Source organism: Bos javanicus, chromosome 5 (assembly GCF_032452875.1).
Source record: "Bos javanicus breed banteng chromosome 5, ARS-OSU_banteng_1.0, whole genome shotgun sequence".
Classification (NCBI taxonomy): domain Eukaryota; kingdom Metazoa; phylum Chordata; class Mammalia; order Artiodactyla; family Bovidae; genus Bos; species Bos javanicus.
The window spans coordinates 99421059-99441276 of record NC_083872.1 but is presented as its reverse complement, the minus strand read 5'-3'; the positions used below and the strand labels follow the sequence as shown (position 1 = coordinate 99441276).

Here is a 20218-nt window from a genome sequence, read left to right as displayed (position 1 = left end):
GAATGAGTACACGTCACAGCGGGCGCGCCGCTTCAGCCTCCCTCGGCCCGAGAGAAAAGCGGGTGGGAGACGGGTGCGGTGGGGCAGCGTTGCACCGACCTGAACTTTGCTTTACTAAGGTCATATTATTTTCAAAATTAGTTAGATCATATTATATTGGGAAAGCACAAGTGATAAAATATGAAAATATTTGCCATGGCCTTCGGAGTTGCTCTAAGTTGTAAATTAAAAGTCGCTCTGACTTTTGGGTCTCACGGCATCCCGTGAGTTGGGTGTGGCCTTATTCCCCAGGTTAGTGGGATGAGTCAAGATAAAAGCCCAGAATTAGAATGCAGATCTGCAGTACAGCCATTTCTCTTGCTAGACTTCTAACACAGGCCTCTCCCATTTGGACAATGATCGCTCGTTTTCAATGATGGCTCCTTTTCTGGCATCTAGAAGCCAGACGAGATAAAGTAGAATCCATTCAGACAGGGGTCTGAAAATTTGAAGAGCACATTGAAGCAAAATCTCTTGACAGTCATGATACGAAAAAATTTTTTATCAATAATAAAACTTGTTCGGTTACTGGAGTTTCGGCAATTTGATCACAGATCAAGTGGTTTAGCCCAGATTTCTTACGCTATAGAGTTATACTGGGGAAATAGCGCTCATCTGGGGTGGGTTTTGAAGGATGGGGAAAGACAAGCTGAGCTTTACGCAAAGCCTGTTTTTTTTTTTTTTTTCCTCTCTTCGAATATATTGATTACCTTTCTTTTATCGACACACAGAATAATCGTGCTTGTTGGATACCCTTTAACCTTCAGTGGGACTTGATAAAGAGAGTGGCAGTCAGAAGACTGGGATTTGTGCCCATTACTTATCTCTACCTAACTTTGTCTAAGACCCTATCTTTAAGCCGTTTTATTGGTCAACCAAATGAATAGACTACAATCAACTTTGTCAAGCTCAAAGAATTGTTGAAAGGACCAGATGAGATTATGTGAAATAAGATTTAAAATTTATGAAACATATGATGAGTTACAATGGGCATTTCCTATGTGCCAGAAATGGTTGGGCACTGGTAATAAAAATAGTCCTTTGTGCTTGTGGTCTAGAAAATGAACATGTAGATACATATTAGTCCATGAAAGCAAATGCTATAAGAAAATTTTGTTTGTTTAATGCTGGTAATATTGCAGAGGACTCAAGTCACTTTATTGGGGAAGAGGGGAAGTGGAAGAAAGGGGAAATATCAGGGAAGATTTGTGACAAGATGCTATTTGAATTGGACCTTGTTGGATAAATTCATTATATGTTTGGAGGGATGGAAAAGCAAACAGCCTGAGCAAAGGCACAGCAGTGTTAAAATGCATGACTTGGGAAAGCCAAGAAATTCGGTATCATTAGAATACAAAGTTCATGAAGTGGAATAACCAGAAAAACAGACTGAGCAGGTTTTGTGAAGTATTAGCAATTGTATAACTGTCAATATGGAAACCCATATTAACCACTATATAAATGTTAATATAGAAAAATTATTTGATTCCAATATAGGCTTCTATTTAGCAAATATACAAGAAACATAGCACCATCCCTCACCTCTTGGGTGACTGACCTCTCCAGTTTTGTCCAGACCAAGGCGTTTCCTGGGATGTGGGACTTTCAGTCTTAAAACGTGGAACTTCCCAGGCAAACTGGGATGAGTCAGTCACTGTGTTTATCACAAAAATGATCTACAGAAACTTGACCACAATATTCTATAGTATCTCTGGAAATATAGGCAGTAATCCATTTGGTCTGTTTTTTGTAGGAAGCCCCATGCAATCTTTGGATTCCCTAATGCTTTTCCTTCCAGTTGTTGGCACATGTGCCAGAGTTCATGCTTACCTAGAGACAGCTACAGATGCCAGATCTGTGACTGTGTAAACAGAGCTTATGGAATGCAGGGTGTTAAGATTTTTATTTGTAACCCTTGACTGACTTTATCTCCTAAACAGAAATCTGAGTTTAAGACTAATCCTCTCTAACTCTATCTGTTATTAAGATGAAGTGTGAAAATATACTTAATTAAATCCTTCTTATAATTAGCCGCAACAACCACCACAAAAAAAGTTGAATTGTGTATCTCTTGTATCATGATAAAAATTGGAACGTGATAAAGCATTTGTGTATTGTGGTCTTGGATGTTATACTGCAGAGTAAAAATGTTCTGAATGTCTATTGAGCACTTGAAATGTAGCTAGTGAGACTGAGGAACTGAATTTTTTTTTTATTTTTAGATCTTATTTTAGTTGTGTGAACTTAATATTAAATAGCCAGACATGTCTAGTGGCTACCTGGGACAATAAATAAGAGCCAGTTCATAGGCTTCTGCATGGGCTGGAAATAGTGAAAATATTTTTGGAACACAGAAATTTCAATTTCAGTGGCTATAGGCTTCAAACTAGAGCATACTTACTAGTATTAGTTTATGAAAATAAATGTTTGGGCTCCTGAAATTAAGTCAAATAAAGAACTGTTTCCTCCTTTGCTAATGCAATCTATCTGTGATCAGCTTCAAAAACCTATGTGAAGTAATTAAGAAATAAACATTTAATTTTCCAACTCCAGCTGAAATTAAGGCTTAATTATTTAATCAAATACACAATATACATTTATAAAATAATGATTTCCCACTAGAGTTTTTAAGTTTTTTATTTTCAGCTTCATGGTGACAAGTCAGAGGGCTATGGTCAGAGATGATTATTTCTTTTAAGTGTTAATTTAGTCTTTTAAAATGTTCCACTTTTTCCAGTGTCTAAAATTCTCTCTTCCTTTGATCTCTTGGGTCTTCTCTGTCCTCATACCTTTTTTGCCTTTTGCCCCAGTATTTAAAATTATCAAATCATTCCTACTTACAATCTCCAGAAATATGTTCTGACTTTCCTGTGATAAATACTGGAAAGGGTAGTTTTTTGTCCTCATTCCCTTATCAGTAGTTTTTGAATAGTTTTGGTTTTGTATTTATAAAAAAAAAAAAAAAAGCTTTTAAGGCTAACTCATCCCATTAAAAGGATCAAAGTAGTAAATTCAGAATATTATATGGTCTAAAACAGTACTCTAAGGTGATTGAAATGTTTTTAAATGTAAGAATGACCACAGTCTATTTCAGTCTTTATTCCATCCACCACCTTTCTCTCTTCTCTTCGGAAGTAACTTCTCTTTTTCAACCATATATGTCTTTTAGAGCACTCAGTGGTGTTATTTTAAAATAAGAGAACCATCATTGTGCAGAAACACCACAACTTCCACACCATTGTTTTTCAAACATGTTCATATATAGTGAGCACTTGAAGGTATTGCTGATTATTAAGACATGGTGATATACTCAATTCCATTATTCAAACTAATGATTTTTCATGCATATGACAGTATTATATGCTTCTAACACATAGCATAACCACTGACTCTTATATCCAAAACAAGTAAAGCCAGTCTGCTAAATTAAGCATAATGGCTTATTTTCTCAGTCTTCTGTTGTATTTAACACATATTTATTTTTTATGAGTCATGGTAGAGCAAAAGTTTAGTAACAGCTGTTGTTCAGTTGCCCCATCATGTCTGACTCTTCAAGTCCCCATGGACTCATGCCAGGTTTCCCTGTCCCTCACCATTTCTGAAGTTTGCCAAGTTCATGTCCATTGCATCGGTGATGCCATTTAGCCATCTCATCTTCTGTTGCCCTCTTTTCCTTCTGCCTTCAATCTTTCCCAGCATCAGGGTCTTTTCCAATGAGTTGGCTGGTTAAGGTTAAGATTTAGAAGATTCTATTTACTTTTTTCCATTTACCGAGCAGTCAATCCTAAAGGAAATCAGTCCTGAATAATTTGGAAGGACTGATGTTGAAGCTGAAACTCCAATACTTTGGCTACCTGATGCAAAGAACTGACTCATTTGAAAACACCCTGATGCTGGGAAAGATTGAAGGCAGGAGAAGGGGACTACAGAGGATGAGATGGTTGGATGGCATCACAGACTCAATGGACATGAGTTTGAGTAGACTGCGGGAGTTGGTGATGGACAGCGAGACCTGGCGTGCTGCAGTCCATAGGGTTGCAAAGAGTAGGACACGACTGAGCGACTGAACTGAACTGATTTACTTTTTATTTAAAATGGTGAAAAATATTATTCAAATTTAATCTAAGTGCTCAGTCATGTCCAACTCTTTGCGACCTCCGTGGACTCCAGGCTCCTCTGTCCATGGGATTCTTCAGGCACAAAATACCTAAAGTGTTGTGCACGAACATGATTTGAAAACTCTGGTTCAGATTATTCTAAGTTAAGTTACATTGTCAAGTTTCAATAGGACATGATTTCCAGGTCGGCATTCGCTCAGTTCCTAGCTATGTTAGAATTGTTTTTTAACCATAAAGGATAAATTGGAAAAGAAAGACTGGGAGATGAGGAAATCAAAACAATAAAACAAATCCTAACACGGATTCAACTTGATTAAATGGTAGACATTATAATTCTCTTTTCTATTCATTACCTTGGAAATACCTGATTTGAATGATAAGTGAAATATGCCAGAAATATAACTGTACTTTTGGGAAAAGCCTGGCCAATTGAGGGGAAAATCCAGTTTTCTTTGAATAAACAATTACTATATCCAGTTTTCCAGATCTATATGTAGAAAAACAAATCAAGTTGAAAATAGCAATCGTCTGTTTCTTTGTCTTCTATCAAAACAAACATTAACATACAATGTGAAATAAGTTAGCAAAATATTTTTAAAATAAATTTATTTCACCTTTATCTTACCCCTTTAAATTTATATTGCATTTATTTTATACCGTGTATATTTTACATCTCTATATAAATTACTATATTTTATTAGGATCAAGTGTTCAAAATATTGTTCCTAATAAAGATATGTAATAAAAAAAAATGGAGGCACCAGTTTACTACTAAATAAGTGACTTGAGTCATTCAGGTTTGTCTTTATTTTCTCCAGGGAGACTAACTTTGAGCTTTGTATGTGGTATAAAATGAACAACTATTTGCAGAATTAATATTTTGTTCCTCTTACATATTTTTAAAACTGTACTTTTCCATTGAGTCTATTTTTGTACATGGTGGGTATTTTGTGAAGTATTCTCTCCTGGATCATCTAACTTATTCCCAGAATTTTGATAGAGTTGATTTTTATTATTTCTAAATTACCCGTGATGGATGAGTATCAAGTACTACTTTGAATATTGTTGCTAAAGGCGAATTCATTATTTCCCTTGGGGAAAAAAAATACAGTGTGAAAGAGCACCGCTCCGTTTCATCGGCACCACTCCCCTCCTGCCTCACTGTGCCTCCCTGCAGTTCCTCAAACTGCTCTTTTTCTTGCCTCAGTGTTTTCATGTAAATAATCTTTCTCCTGGAAAGCTCTTCTCTTCACTGTCAGGCTTACTCACCCCCTTTCTAAGGTCTCATTTCAAATGCCACTTTTTTCAGCCAGGTTCCCTCTTTTTACTCCCTTCCATTTACCCTGTACTTTTTCTTCATAGCACTTACAACGGTTTGTAATTCACAAATACACATTCTTGTTGTTCAGTCGCCAGGTCGGGTCCGACTGTTTGCGATCCCAAGGACTGCAGCACACTGGGGCCTCCCTGACCTTCACCATCTCCACACCACACGTTATGCATACAAACATGTCTATAACGTCCCTTGCTTTCTAGACTCTAATCCAACACTGTTTCTTTTATCCAGCATCTAGCACAGTGTCTGGCACAGATGCCCTTAACACTCAATTCTTTGAAAATATTGAATAAATATTTTGTAAATTAGACATAAGGGAACAGCTGAGAACAATGACAATCCATAGGATTTCATTGTTTTGTGCTGAGCCATTCTACCTCCCTTCTCCCTATTGCTACTTAGCACATATTAAAATTCTGACTAGTCACTATAGTATTCCTACAGGTGCAAGAATTGTTATGCAGTTGGGTGACTCCATCAGGATTATGCAAACTTTTTAAACTGCCAGTCAGCTTTCCTATAGTAGCCTTGAATGTCTCTTCAAGAGTAACTGATGTATTCTTTAAAATCAGACCATGTGTTCAACTGAATTGTGATAGTCATGATACTTCTAGTATGTTGAAATAGTAGGAGGTGACTGCCATCATCCAGACACTCACACAAAAATAATGACTTCCTCATTTCAGTCATGTGGTATTTGTACTATAGGCTTCCCCGGGTGGTTCAGTGATAAAGAATTCGCCTGCTAATGCAGGAGGATGTGGGTTTGCCCCTGGGTCAAGAAGATCCCCTGGGGAAGGAACCCATTCCAGTATTCTTGCCTGGGAAATCCATTGGACAGAGGAGCCTGGGGGGCTACAGTCCATGGAGTCACAAAAGAGTCAGACGCAACTAAACAACAACAACAATTTGTACTATACCATCATCTTTAAGTATGTCCTGCCTTGCAATGTGACTGGCAGACCAAGGTTCTCTTCTTGGTCACCACAGATGTTAAATGAAAAATATATGAAGGAGGACCTAGGATAGTAAAGGGGTGGGTAAGGAAATTAATATTTATTGTCATATAGTACATGCCACATGTGGTACAAATAACACCCTTTCATTCCATTCTCACAACCCTGTGAAGTGGGTATTATCCCCTTTTTACACATGAGGAATCTTTTTTGACAATGTAGATTGTCTCTTGAATTTTCCTGTTGACATTAATTCACATTTATTTATTTTCGTCCTCCTTATTGTCAAGATTTTGGCAACTGTATAACCCAAAATGTATACTTTCACTCAATAAATATTGATTTAATGAAATAAGTTTCACAGTACATCATTGAATGATTGAAAATCAGAACCTACCATCCTTCTATCTCAGGTTACATCTTTTTCTAGCACTCCTTGAAGGCATCCTGACCTAGTGAGCACCCTTGCTGGTTTCCATATTTCCCACTTATTAAATACATACACAGTCTATTCATCATCAACCCTATTGGACTCTCTGAGCTCAGTCTCCATAGTCTCATTTGTCATTGTGCAGTCACTCAGTCATGCCCAACTCTTTGTGATCCCATGAACTGCAGCACACCAGGCTTCCCTGTCCTTCACTATCTCTCGGACTTTGCTCATTCATGGCCGTTGAGTCAGCGATACCAACCAACTATCTCATCCTCTGTCACCCCCTTCTCCTCCTGCTCTCAACCTTTCCCAGCATCAGGGTCTTTTCCAATGAGTCGGCTCTTCACATCAAGTGGGCAAAGTACTGGGGCTTCAGCTTCAGCATCAGTCTTTCCAATAAATATTCAGGGTTGATTTCCCTATTCTAACAGGGACCAGAATGCCAGCCTGATGGATGATACATAAACAATGCTCTTAATCATGGAATCACCCCTCCAGCTTCTAGTTAGAATAGTACCAACAGGATTTACCTATCTCAGAATTAGATAAAAGGGGGCTGCATTTCTCCATATAGGGTGAGCTTATACCTTAGGGTGAGCTCAGAAATCTTCCTTAATGGTTCTCCTTCATCCCTGCAAGAATGGACCAGAAGTGAAGAACTATATGACCTTCCTCTCCTTTCTCTGTGAAGGATGGACCTTGGTCTTCATCTATACTCCTGAGAAAACAGAACCTTTCATTTTCTTTTCATAAATTTCTTTATCAACTTTCTCTTCCCTCATTTGATTCCAATTTTCTGGACCTTACTATAGTCAGAGTTTGGAAACAAAGGAAACAAGCCTGTGGTAGAAGGGACCAACTTATCCATGCCATGTTGCAACAAAGATTGCAAATTTGTAAAACCTCCCTTGAATGGACACTGTCCAACCCATCTACCCTGTGTCTTCAGAATTGGGACAGCAGAAATGAACTGCACTTCTCCGTCTCAAGGGTACATGGTGAGGGCAGTCTCATCCAGCATCATTTCAGGTTTCTAGTGAAATGTGTAGGGGAAGATTCAAGATTCATGTCCCATTTCTCCTTTTAACTCCCACTAGAAAAGTCTTTGTTCTTGGAGAAACTGCTTTCAAGAGTATACGATCTCCCCAAAGTGGGTGTTGTCCCAGGACCTTCAGAAGATGCTGTAGCAGTAGGAGACACTCTCCACGCTGACACCTGCCACAGCTGCGTACAGTTCAGGTACCACCAACTCCGGTACTTGCAACACAGCCTTGTCATTTGCACTTTGAGCAGCAGTTTCAAGACACGAGTGTAGCTTTCTAAGTGAGGGGCGGCTGTCCTCACTCCAACGCCAGCAGGACTTCATGAGACCATACCTGAAAGGGGAGCAAGAGAAACTGACTTCCTTGACAAGGCAAATGTTTGAAAAACATGCTTCTTCGCTTACAAATCTTAACAAAAGAACCCTACAATTCTGTAATCTATTCATCACCCTGTCCCACACTCTTCCCAGAGAATACTATTCCTTCTCACCTTCCTAAATACTAAATCTCTTAATATCTTAATCTTTTTTATAATAAGAATGACTGATGATTTTTTTCTACTGTAACTTTTATTATGGAAAACATTGAACACACATAAGTGTAGAGAATAGTTATACTAGTCACACGAATAGTATACTAGTTAATACTAGTCAATAGTTATACTATGGGCTTCCCTAGTGGCTCAGTCAACAAAGAATCATTTTTTTTTACATGAATGCAAACTTTTTTTACATGAATGTGAATTCACATGAGTTCCTTTATTCAGCATAATACTAAAATCTTCTAATCCTATTTCATCTATTTATCACCTTATTCTTTTTCTTTTCCTTTTTTAAAAAAATTGGGATATAGTTGCTTTATGGGCTTCCCTCAGGGCACAGATGGTAAAGAATCCAATACAGGAGACCTGGATTTGATCTCTGGGTGGGGAAGATCCCCTGGAGAAGGGCATGGCTAGCCACTTCAGTATTCTTGCCTGAAGAATTCCATGGTCACAAGAGTCTGTCAGGCTACAGTCCATGGGGTCAATGTCATGTTGGTTTCTGCTGTACTACAATCAGTATGACAGAACAGTTTTGTTGTTTTTTCTATTACCAAAAACTCTTTCAGAAGTTAAGTGTTTTCATCCTACATATTATGAACTTGCATCATTCCAGACCACTGCTATAACTTACCTACTAGTATGAGCTACATTACAACAGGGGAAAATAAGAAGATATGGAATAACATGATTCATAGTAATTTCAGATACTATAATCAGATGGTTCTTTCCATTAATCCAGGTCATTTTCTCCCTTTATTATTTAGCTTCCCCAGGAAATGGCCTTAGATAATGTGTTTACCACCTTCAATCTGTCTTTGTTTCAATCCAGTTTCTAGAGAATGTGTAACACAGTCTGTTATCAAACGCTCTTTGTCAAGTCTCATTCCCGCCCAAGAACTTACAGCAGCTTCCTATTGTTCATCTTATAAAGTCGGCATCCTACCCCCAGCTTCTTACCACATAGGCCTTGCTTAGCGGGAGCCCTCTCCTCCTCCTAAGACAACATCTAGCTATGCCCCAGACATGGTTAATAACACCCAGCTTTTTCTTTGCTTATGCTCTGCCCAAGGCATTAATATCCTCTCCCTGGTTATTCTTTCCTATTGGTATAAGTAGGAATTTTCAATTCCTTCCCTTATAACCTGTGTTATATGGGAAACACACTGTGTTTCCCATACTCTTTAATGTTGTACCATTAGACTTTGTATAAGATGTTATGTTACTCTACTAATACTGATACCATTTACCAAGAACATACTTATTATAAAAGGCATGGTGTGCCTAGTCGACTATTCAGTCATGTCTGACTTTGCAACCCCACAGATTGTAGCCCACCAAGCTCCTCTGTCCATGGGATTTTCTAGGCAAGAATGCTAGAGTGGGTTGCCATTGCCTCCTCCAGGGGATCTTTTCAACCCAAGGACCCAACCTGAAGTCCTGTGTCTCCTGCATTGCAGGCAGATTCTTTACCCACTGAGCCATCAGAGAAGCCCAAAAGGCATGGAAAGGAAACTTAACATACATTATTTCATTGCAGCCTCACAATTACTTTGAGGCAGGACTATCATTTTACCTATTTTAAGTTAAGTAAACAATGTAACATATAGGACTAAGACTGAACATGTGTCTTTTTGACTATGACATGAATCTGAGCTTTTAACCAGTCTACTCATTGCTTCACACTTTCTGTTGATTTTCATGTTCTGTCAGGTATTCCTCATCCAAATATTACATGGTTCAAGATCAGGTACTTTTTCAGTTAAATGTCTCTACCTATCCCCAGTATCAAGGACAGCCATATATATACATATATATATATATATATATATATGGCCTTCAAGAAATATTTGTCAATAATTTCATTCTAGTATACCCAGCAGTATCATCACTATACTATGTGTGTATAAGTATATACAATTATTATTTTTAGCATTTTTAATATGCTTGATACAATTACTGTTTGTATTTGTGGGAAACTCAGGTGCTAGAAAGTTACTTTTTCAGTACTGAAGAATTTACAAAATAACAGCAATTTAAACAGAAACGTATATCAATATATTATCTCCTGCTTTCTTAAAAATAATTGAAGCCTTTCTTATAGTCTATCATAACCTGCTTTGTACTTTATTGTTTATGAAATTCTGCATGTAATTTTTACTTTTCTGCTTCTATGTTAGTTCACCAACTGTCCCTTTCTGCTGGCAATTTGATATCTTCCTTCTGCTGTCTAATTTCTTCTCACTGTCTTTCTTCTGATGGGCTTCCAACATGCTTAGAACCAGGAAAAAATTTTTTAAGTTAAATATCAAATAAGAACCAGTGAATAACTGTGGATTTTATGACAACTATATTAGAACTGAAGCTGGTAGTCTCTGAGACTGACATTTATATAACTAAAACAGTGCTGTACCTGCATTGGATTTCATCTGTTTTAAAAGATTCCAGAGGAACTAAGCTTTAACAATGTTAGCAAATCTAAATTTCTAATATAGCATTCAGTGGCTGCCTCCATATTGTGTATGTGTGTGTTTGTGTCGCACACATACACACACAAATGTAAAGACACATATACACATATATATGAGCAGATGTATTTTCTGCATAGGTTTGGTTTAAGGTTGTACCTTAGCACATAGAGGACAGCTGAGGATCATCTGAGCCACTTTACAAACAGCATGACTGATAAAGAGCAAAAAAGATTTTAAAAGCCACTTACATGGTGTGTGTGCAACTACTGGGTCTCTCCATGACTTGCCCTCTTTGGAGATGCTGTAGGATATTGGTAGGAGGGACTTCAGGATATGGAGGTGCCCCTGTTGGTATGGAAAGAGTGAGACGAGTAATACAACTTTAGGGTCTTCTAGAACATAAACGACTAAGCGACTTCACTTTCACTTTTCACTTTCATGCATTGGAGAAGGAAATGGCAACCCACTCCAGTGTTCTTGCCTGGAGAATCCCAGAGTCAGGGGAGCCTGGTGGGCTGCCGTCTATGGGGTTGCACAGAGTCGGACACGACTGAAGTGACTTAGCAGCAGCAGCAGCAGAATATAAACTGTAACTAACACTATTTTCCATCCACCTGGGCTAATCACCTACAAAAGTAGGAAACCTAATAGGTATAATGTAGTTGATCCCTGGTGATCAGATAAGGGTATCACTTGGAGAACTTTGGAGAAAGGAGATGTTGGGGGAAGGAGACCTGATAATTTAGGAAAATGTCAAGTCTTTAGGAATGTAACAAAATAAAGCTAAGCGAGAAATAAGATCTGCCCTCTACTTCTCAAACAAGAGAAAGTGCTGCAGTTTCTCAAATGGATTAATAAATCTAAAGACAACATTTTTATATTTATGCAAGATCAGCCTAGGGGCTTCCCAGGTGGCGCTAGTGGTAAAGAATCTGCCTTCCATTGCAGGAAACTCAAGAGATGTGGTTTCGATCTCTGGGTGGGGAAGATCCCCTGGAGAAGGAAATGGCAACTCCCTCCAACAAGAATTTGCCTGAAAAATTCCATGGACAGAGGAACCTGGCGGATAACAGTCCATGGGGTTGCAAAGAGTTGGACACGACTGAGCACCTGAGCACACACAAGATCATCCTTGGACTACTCCTTGGATTTTAAAATATGCCATGGAATTGGTAAAGCCTTGGGGGAAAGAAAGAGGAAGGAGGGAGACAGATAGGGAGGGAACTATGACTTTATAAGACTATCTCAAAAATCAAGCTTGGATTCTGAAAATGTGTCAGCTCAGTTCGATCTTCAGCAATTGTGCTGAAACCCCTTCTCACAGCAAATGCCATCTACCACACAAATAAACATCCTCGCGTATTTCTATAGGGGGTGCCACTACTTTGGGGATTTTCCTTACCTAGAGTCACCATCTCGTACAGCAGGATCCCAAAAGACCAGCTGTAAAAGAAACAAAGCTGTTTACTTCACTTTTATTTCTGCCTTTCATAAAGATGGCTCACTTAAATACCAGAGACCTTCAGTAAGAAACCCATGACAATGGCAGTGAATGGGAATCAAGGCTGATTGGTACAATAAGCAATGTAGTTATGCCATTAGAAAATATTTCTGTCCAGTCCCCTTCGAATCTAATTTCCTTGAGAGCTCGATTTATGTCTCCTTTCTTCACATTAATAGATATTTACTATTATTTGTTAAATATTATATATGAATAGATATTATACATTAATAGGTATTTACACACTAATAGATATTTATTCTTATTTGTTAAATGCTATGAGCGCTTATGCAAATGCAAACATTCACTCAAACATATAAAAATTCTCATGTATCTTTTTCATCTTTTCCATTCCTTCCTGCTGAAATTCCAGCTTTTATTCTTCAGTTCAGTTCAGTCGCTCAGTCCTGTCCGACTCTTTGCGACCCTATAAATTGCAGCACGCCAGGCCTCCCTGTCCATCACCAACTCCCGGAGCTCACTCAAACTCATGTCCATCGAGTCAGTGATGCTATCCAGCCATCTGCCTCCAATCCCTCCCAGCATCAGAGTCTTTTCCAATGAGTCAACTCTTCGCATGAAATGGCCAAAGTATTGGAGTTTCAGCTTTAGCATCAGTCCTTCCAATGAACACCCAGGGCTGATCTCCTTCAGAATGGACTGGTTGGATCTCCTTACAGTCCAAGGGACTCTCCAGAGTCTTCTCCCAACACCACAGTTCAAAAGCATCAATTCTTCTGCACTCAGCTTTCTTCACAGTCCAACTCTCACATCCATACATGACCACTGGAAAAACCATAGCCTTGATTAGATGGACCTTTGTTGGCAAAGTAATGTCTCTGCTTTTGAATATGCTGTCTAGGTTGGTCATAACTTTTCTTCCAAGGAGTAAGTGTCTTTTAATTTCATGACTGCAATCACCATCTGCAGTGATTTTGGAGCCCAAAAACATAAAGTCTGACACTGTTTCCACAGTTTCCCCATCTATTTGCCATGAAGTGATGGGACCAGATGCCATGATCTTAGTTTTCTGAATATTGAGCTTTAAACCAACTTTTTCACTCTCCTCTTTCACTTTCATCAAGAAGCTTTTTAGTTCCTCTTCACTTTCTGCCATAAGGGTGGTGTCATCTGCATATCTGAGGTTATTGATATTTTTCCCGGCAATCTTGATTCCAGCTTGTGTTTCTTCCAGCCCAGCGTTTCTCATGATGTACTCTGCATAGAAGTTAAATAAGCAGGGTGACCATATACAGCCTTGACATACTCCTTTTCCTATTTGGAACCAGTCTGTTGTTCCATGTCTTAGTTCAAGGCCAAGCAGGGTTTATCTTTTATCTACTATATCCTCAGTAGATCTAACTGCCCAAACCTAGGTAAAACATTAACAGAGCAAGTTTTGTACATAAATGGACTAAGTAGTTGCCTAAAAAATATGATTTGAGAGACATATGTTTCATTATTCTACAGCATCATTGTGAAATGAGCAGTATCTCCCAAGGAAGTTTATTACTTCCAGACCTCTGTTGAAAAGCAGATATCAGGGAAACAGCAATGAAATGAAAAATCAGTGTCTTAATTGATTCACCACATTAACTGATGTTCTAAATTTCCCCTGAAGCTCCTAACATTCATGGCTGGTAAGATATCCTGTATTATACCTACCTGCTCCTCCAAGCAGATGAGTCATATGGTTACCAAAGTCAATTGTTATTCTTTGCAATCCTGTTTATGCCAATCATACATGTAACTATAACTACGTTATCAATTAAATACTATGTAGATTGATTAAATATACATGCCAAAAGCCTTAGCTCCCTGAAAACTAGGTTGAATGCTTTCAAAACATTCTCTAAAATCAAGCCGCTAAAAAGAGAGTGTTGTCGAACTGTGTGAGTGAGACAACTGTAGAAAACTGGGGGAAATTTAACAATAAATGCCTGCAGTCAAACTTCATCACAATTGTTTTATACAAGAAATACAACATGTAACTTCATTTAGCACAGCACGTGTAGCCTCTTGGCCTTCCTCTGAAAGACTGATAAATATCCATTTATATGTTTTAAGTTAAAATAAATTGAGTATATAAATACACATATACATGGGCTTCCCTGGTGGCACAGTGATAAAGAACCTCCCCACCAATGCAGGAGAGGTAAGAGATAAGGTTTGATCCCTGGGTCAGGAGGATCCCCTGGAGGAGGTATAGGCTACCCAACTCCAGTATTCTGGAAACTTTCATGGACAGAAGAGCCTGTCAAAGTCAGATACAACTGAAGCGACTTAGCACAGCACATACATATATACATGTAAATATATATATTTTTTCTTTTTAATAGCTCCTAGTTTAAACTTTTGATTAAGTGGATCTGCCTCTTTCAGATAAAACTAGATAAAGAGATAGAACTATACCAAATCAAGTCCTCAGATATTGGTGTGAATAATCTATTCATTTTTCATTTTTTCTCTCCTAATCAAGGCTTCTAATCTGACACAGAGGGAATACTTCAGGAGGCACTAAAAAGGATTGCAGACAGCTGCCAACTATGAGCTCTGCCACATAACACACATTTTTGCTTGAGAGTCTGTCTGACTTCAAAGCAGAGACTTCATGCATAGACTTAATTGACAACAGACCCAGTCATGTTCACAGGCAGGAGGACACTGAAGTCAAGAAAGGAGGAACTCCACGGGGCAGGAACAAACCGTACATGTCTCCTTTGATGCCAGCTGGTTTCAGCAGAAGCCGTTCTGGGGCAAGCCACTTGAGGGGTACCACGCGAGTGGAGGAGATGGCCCCTCGGGAATGAACTTCATAAGCCAGGCCCAGCCCGCAGAGCTTAGCAGTGAGGTCACACTGGATTAGAACATTCCTGGCTGCCACATCGCCATGGAACAGACGCTTCTCCTGGAGAAATTCCTGTCAGAGTGATGTCAAAATGGATCAGCTCTCCGAGGTCATGGCTTGGGTCCCAGATAAAGTGAAGCAGATCCTCGAAAAGACATTTTCTACCCTGAACAAGCCGCATTAATAATGACATATCCATTCTCCCCCAAACTCCCTCCCATCCAGGCTGCCACATAACACTGAGCAGAGTTCCCTGTGCTCTACAGTAGGTCCTTGTTGGTTATCCATTTTAAATATAGCAATATGTATTTATATGGCTGAGTCCCTCTGTTGTCCACCTGAAACTATCACAACATTGTTTATCGGTTATACTGCAATACAAAATAAAAAGTTTAATATAAAAAAAAAAAAAAAACATGTCACGTCCACACAGCTACTAAGTGGCAGTGACCAGAACCAAATATTCTAATTCATAAAAAGCACAGTACTTATAATGAATCAGACATGTTTGCATTGTGTTTAAGATCAACAGTTTCCAGAAATTCATTCTTTAAAAAAATTAATAAAAACTTTATTATGTTTTTTTATGAGTTGTTTTAGGGTGAAAACAAAGTTGAGTGGAAAAGCCAGAGCACTCAGGCCTCCTGCCCCTTAGTTTCCTCTATTAACAGCTTGCACTACTGTGATACATTTGTTACAACTGATGAACCTATGTGCTCAGTTGCTCAGTTGTGACTCTGCAACCCCATGGACTGTAGCCCACCAGGCTCCTCTGTCCATGGGATTTCCCAGACAAGAATACTGGAGTGGTTTGCCATTTCCTCCTCCAGATCTTCCCGATACAGGGATCAAACCCGTGCCCCTTGCATTAGAAGTGCAGAGTCAACCACCAGACCACTAGGGAAGTCCCTATTTAGGTTAGTCTAAAATAAAGACATGATCTCATTTTCACCCCCTTCTTATTCCTCCTCTTCCACTTGTTCTTTGTTCCTTTTCAAGTATATGCAATTCCTGTCACATTCAGTATTACAGCAAGTCTCCTGCCTAACACATTCTGAGCTAGTATTTCTTGTTCTTTAGGTATAAATTATAAACATTCTTCTGGCTCTGTAGCCTTTCACCCATTCGTTTTCTCTTCCCAAATCTTCTACCAACTTATCTTTTCCTCTTTTACATCTGCTAACAGTATATATAGGGAAGTATGAGAAGGGGCCAGCAGAGGATGAGGTGACTAGATAGCATCACCAACTCAATAGACATGAATCTGAGCAAACTCTGGGAGATAGTGGAAGACAGAGGAGCCTGGCTGGCTACAGTCCATACAGCTGCAAACAGTCAGACACGACTGAGTGAACAACATGTGGGCATATAGCTCTTGGCCCTGGTGCCTTTACCTTTAAGACTGAGAAACCTTTTAAAACCCTTCTTGGGACTTCCCTGGTGGTCCAGTAGTTAAGATTCTGTGCTTCCCGGGGCACAGGTTTGATCCCTGGTCGGGGAACTAAGATCCTGCATACCTCATGGTGTGGCCAAAAAAAAAAAATTATTTTTAATAAGCAATAAAAGAAATAAAACCTTTCCTGTTTCTTCTAGAAGCCCTAAAGTGACCACTTTCTACCTAGAATTACCAATCCTGAATTATATTATCTAAATAATTTCATAAAGAGAAAATTGAAAACAATTAATCGATGCTTGAGTTTCTGCCCCCTAACTTCCACCAGATTTCATTTATAATATATACCCCATTTGAGAACATAAATATAAGAAATATGACATTAAATACCAGGCTAACAAAAAAGATCACTGCCATCTGTTGTCACTTCTCCAAGCCTTACCAAAGCCAAAAGGACCTGCTTCCCAATGTGATATATTTGTTTCTCTGTGAGGTCATAGGGAAGACCATCCATGGTCATCACATCCTAAAGAGATAAAGAAAAAGGCATTACATCAAAATGACATGAACAGATCTAAAGGGAAAAATAAGGAAAGAAATATTCTTAAATGCAGTTACTTAAGCTAGGGCAAAGACACAAAAATATAAGGACTTGGGAATTCCCTTGGCAGTCCAGTGGTTAGGAACCCACACTTTTACTGCAAAGGGCCTGGGTTCAATCACTTGTCGGGGAAGTTAGTTCCCATTAACCACATGACATGGCCAAAAACAAATAAATAAGAATTTAAAAACTAAAAAATGTACAAAAGCTAAAAGATTCAAGGAGAGATGGTATGAGAGATTCCCAGGTATGCAGAGAAGTGCCATGATTTACTGGACCAGGAAGACAATAAAGAATGTAGGTGAAGAGCAGAATGAAGGAAGAACAGAATTTGTCAGGCTAATTGGTATGTGCATAGCTAATCAACCAGGTCAAGCCTTTCTTCCTAGTCAGGCTAATTGGTATGTGCACAGCTAATTAACCAGGTCAAACCTTTCTTCCTAACACCTCTGCCCCACCACTCACCCGGCGACAGGTCCAGAGAAAGCTGAGCAGGTCTCCGTGGGCCACATCCTCCAGAACCATGTAGAGCGGCAGCCTGTCTGTGCAGCAACCTTCCAGCTGTACCAAGTTTTTGTGCTTCCCCAAGTATAGATAGAATTGGATTCGCCCTAAGAAATCCTGCACCTCTTGGAGCCCAGTTGGTTCTGTGGAGGACAGAAGAACCATGGGGAATGAGCAGTCACAGTGCCAATAAAGTGGGGAGTATGAGGCAGGAAGCAACCTCAGATGTAAATTTCAAAGCTTCAAAGGGGAATGAGCGTAGACCAAAAGTAAACAGAAAGGGGATCAATTAGATGATCTTCGATGTCACTGTTCTTTTATCAAAGGTAACATAGACCCACAGTTCTTCACAACTAGTTAGACTTTCCTCTGCCTAATAAAATTGTTCTGTTTACATTAAAATATTATCACACATGCTATTTTCTTGTTGTTACATGCTATGAGGTCCCAAAAGAATCAGACATAACACAGTGACTAATGTCTGATTCTTTTGGGACCTCATAGACTGTAGTCCACCAGCCTCCTCTGTCTATGGGATTCTGCAGGCAAGAATACTGGAATGGGTTGCCATTTCCTTCTCCAGGGGATCTTCCTGACCTAGGGATTGAACCTGTTTCTTCTGCATTGCAGATGGATTCTTTACTGCTGAGCTACATGGAAGCCCCTGACTATAACATCAGCTCAGTCGCTCAGTCATGTCCGACTCTTTGCGACCCCATGAATTGCAGCACGCCAGGCCTCCCTGTTCATCACCAACTCTCGCAGTTCACTCAGACTCATATCCATTGAGTCCGTGATGCCATCCAGCCATCTCATCCTCTGTCGTCCCCTTCTCCTATTGCCCCTAATCCCTCCCAGCATCAGGCTCTTTTCCAATGAGTCAACTCTTTGCATGAGGTAGCCAAAGTATTGGATTTCAGCTTCAACATCAGTCCTTCCAAAGAACACCTAGGACTGATCTCCTTTAGGATGGACTGGGTGGATCTCCTTGCAGTCCAAGGGACTCTCAAGAGTCTTCTCCAACACCACAGTTCAAAAGCATCAATTCTTCTGCACTCAGCTTTCTTCACAGTCCAACTCTCACATCCATACATGACCACAGGAAAAACCGTAGCCTTGACTAGATGGACCTTTGTTGGCAAAGTAATATCTCTGCTTTTCAATATGCTATCTAGGTTGGTCATAACTTTCCTTCCAAGGAGTAAGCGTCTTTTAATTTCATGGCTGCAGTCACCATCTGCAGTGATTTTGGAGCCCAAAAAAATAAAGTCTGACACTGTTTCCACTGTTTCCCCATCTATTTCCCATGAAGTGATGGGACCAGATGCCATGATCTTAGTTTTCTGAATGTTGAGCTTTAAGCCAACTTTTTCACTCTCCTCTTTCACTTTCATCAAGAGGCTTTTAGTTCCTCTTCACTTTCTGCCATAAGGGTTGTGTCATCTGCATATCTGAGGTTATTGATATTTCTCCTGACAATCTTGATTCCAGCTTGTGTTTCTTCCAGTCCAGCGTTTCTTATGATGTACTCTGCATGTAAGTTAAATAAGCATGGTGACAATATACAGCCTTGACGTACTCCTTTTCCTATTTGGAACCAGTCTGTTGTTCCATATCCAGTTCTAACTGTTGCTTCCTGACCTGCATATAGGTTTCTCAAGAGGCAGGTCAGGTGGTCTGGTATTCCCATCTCTTCAGAATTTTCCACAGTTTATTGTGATCCACACAGTCAAAGGCTTTGGCATAGTCAATAAAGCAGAAATAGATGTTCTTCTGGAACTCTCTTGATTTTTCCATGATCCAGCGGATGTTGGCAATTTGATCTCTGGTTCCTCTGCCTTTTCTAAAACCAGCTTGAACATCTGGAAGTTCACAGTTCAGGTACTGCTTAAGCCTGGCTTGGAGAATTTTGAGCATTACTTTACTAGCATGTGAAATGAGTGCAATTGTGTGGTAGTTTGAGCATTCTTTGGCATTGCCTTTCTTTGGGATTGGAATGAAAACTGACCTTTTCCAGTCCTGTGTCCACTACTGAGTTTTCCAAATTTGCTGGCATATTGAGTGCAGCACTTTCACAGCATCATCTTTCAGGATTTGAAATAGCTCAACTGGAATTCCATCACCTCCACTAGCTTTGTTCGTAGTGATGCTTTCTAAGATTCGTAGTGATGCTTTCTAAGGTTTCTACTTGACTTCACATTCCAGGATTTCTGGCTCTAGGTGAGTGATCACACCATCGTGATTATCTGGGTCATGAAGATCTTTTTTGTACAGTTCTTCTGGGTATTCTTGCCACCTCTTCTTAATATCTTCTGCTTCTGTTAGGTCCATACCATTTCTGTCCTTTATCGAGCCCATCTTTGCATGAAATGTCCCCTTGGTATCTCTAACTTTCTTGAAGAGAACTCTAGTCTTTCCCATTCTGTTGTTTTCC

The 20218-nt window shown here is 39.4% G+C and overlaps 1 protein-coding gene across 3 annotated transcripts in view; it reads right to left on the bottom strand.

Annotated features, from left to right (window-relative positions):
• Positions 1 to 6522: 6522 nt before the first annotated feature.
• Positions 6523 to 20218, bottom strand: part of STYK1 (serine/threonine/tyrosine kinase 1) — a 54375-nt gene continuing 40679 nt past the window's right edge. For all 3 annotated transcript variants that reach the window (XM_061417853.1, XM_061417854.1, XM_061417852.1), the window contains 6 exons: positions 17746 to 17927; positions 17122 to 17205; positions 15150 to 15358; positions 12340 to 12380; positions 11186 to 11282; positions 6523 to 8258 (listed from right to left, as the gene is read on the bottom strand). In XM_061417853.1, coding sequence (XP_061273837.1) covers positions 8054 to 8258; positions 11186 to 11282; positions 12340 to 12380; positions 15150 to 15358; positions 17122 to 17205; positions 17746 to 17927 — 818 coding nt within the window. In that variant the 3' untranslated portion in view covers positions 6523 to 8053. The remainder of the gene's footprint in view (positions 8259 to 11185; positions 11283 to 12339; positions 12381 to 15149; positions 15359 to 17121; positions 17206 to 17745; positions 17928 to 20218) is intronic.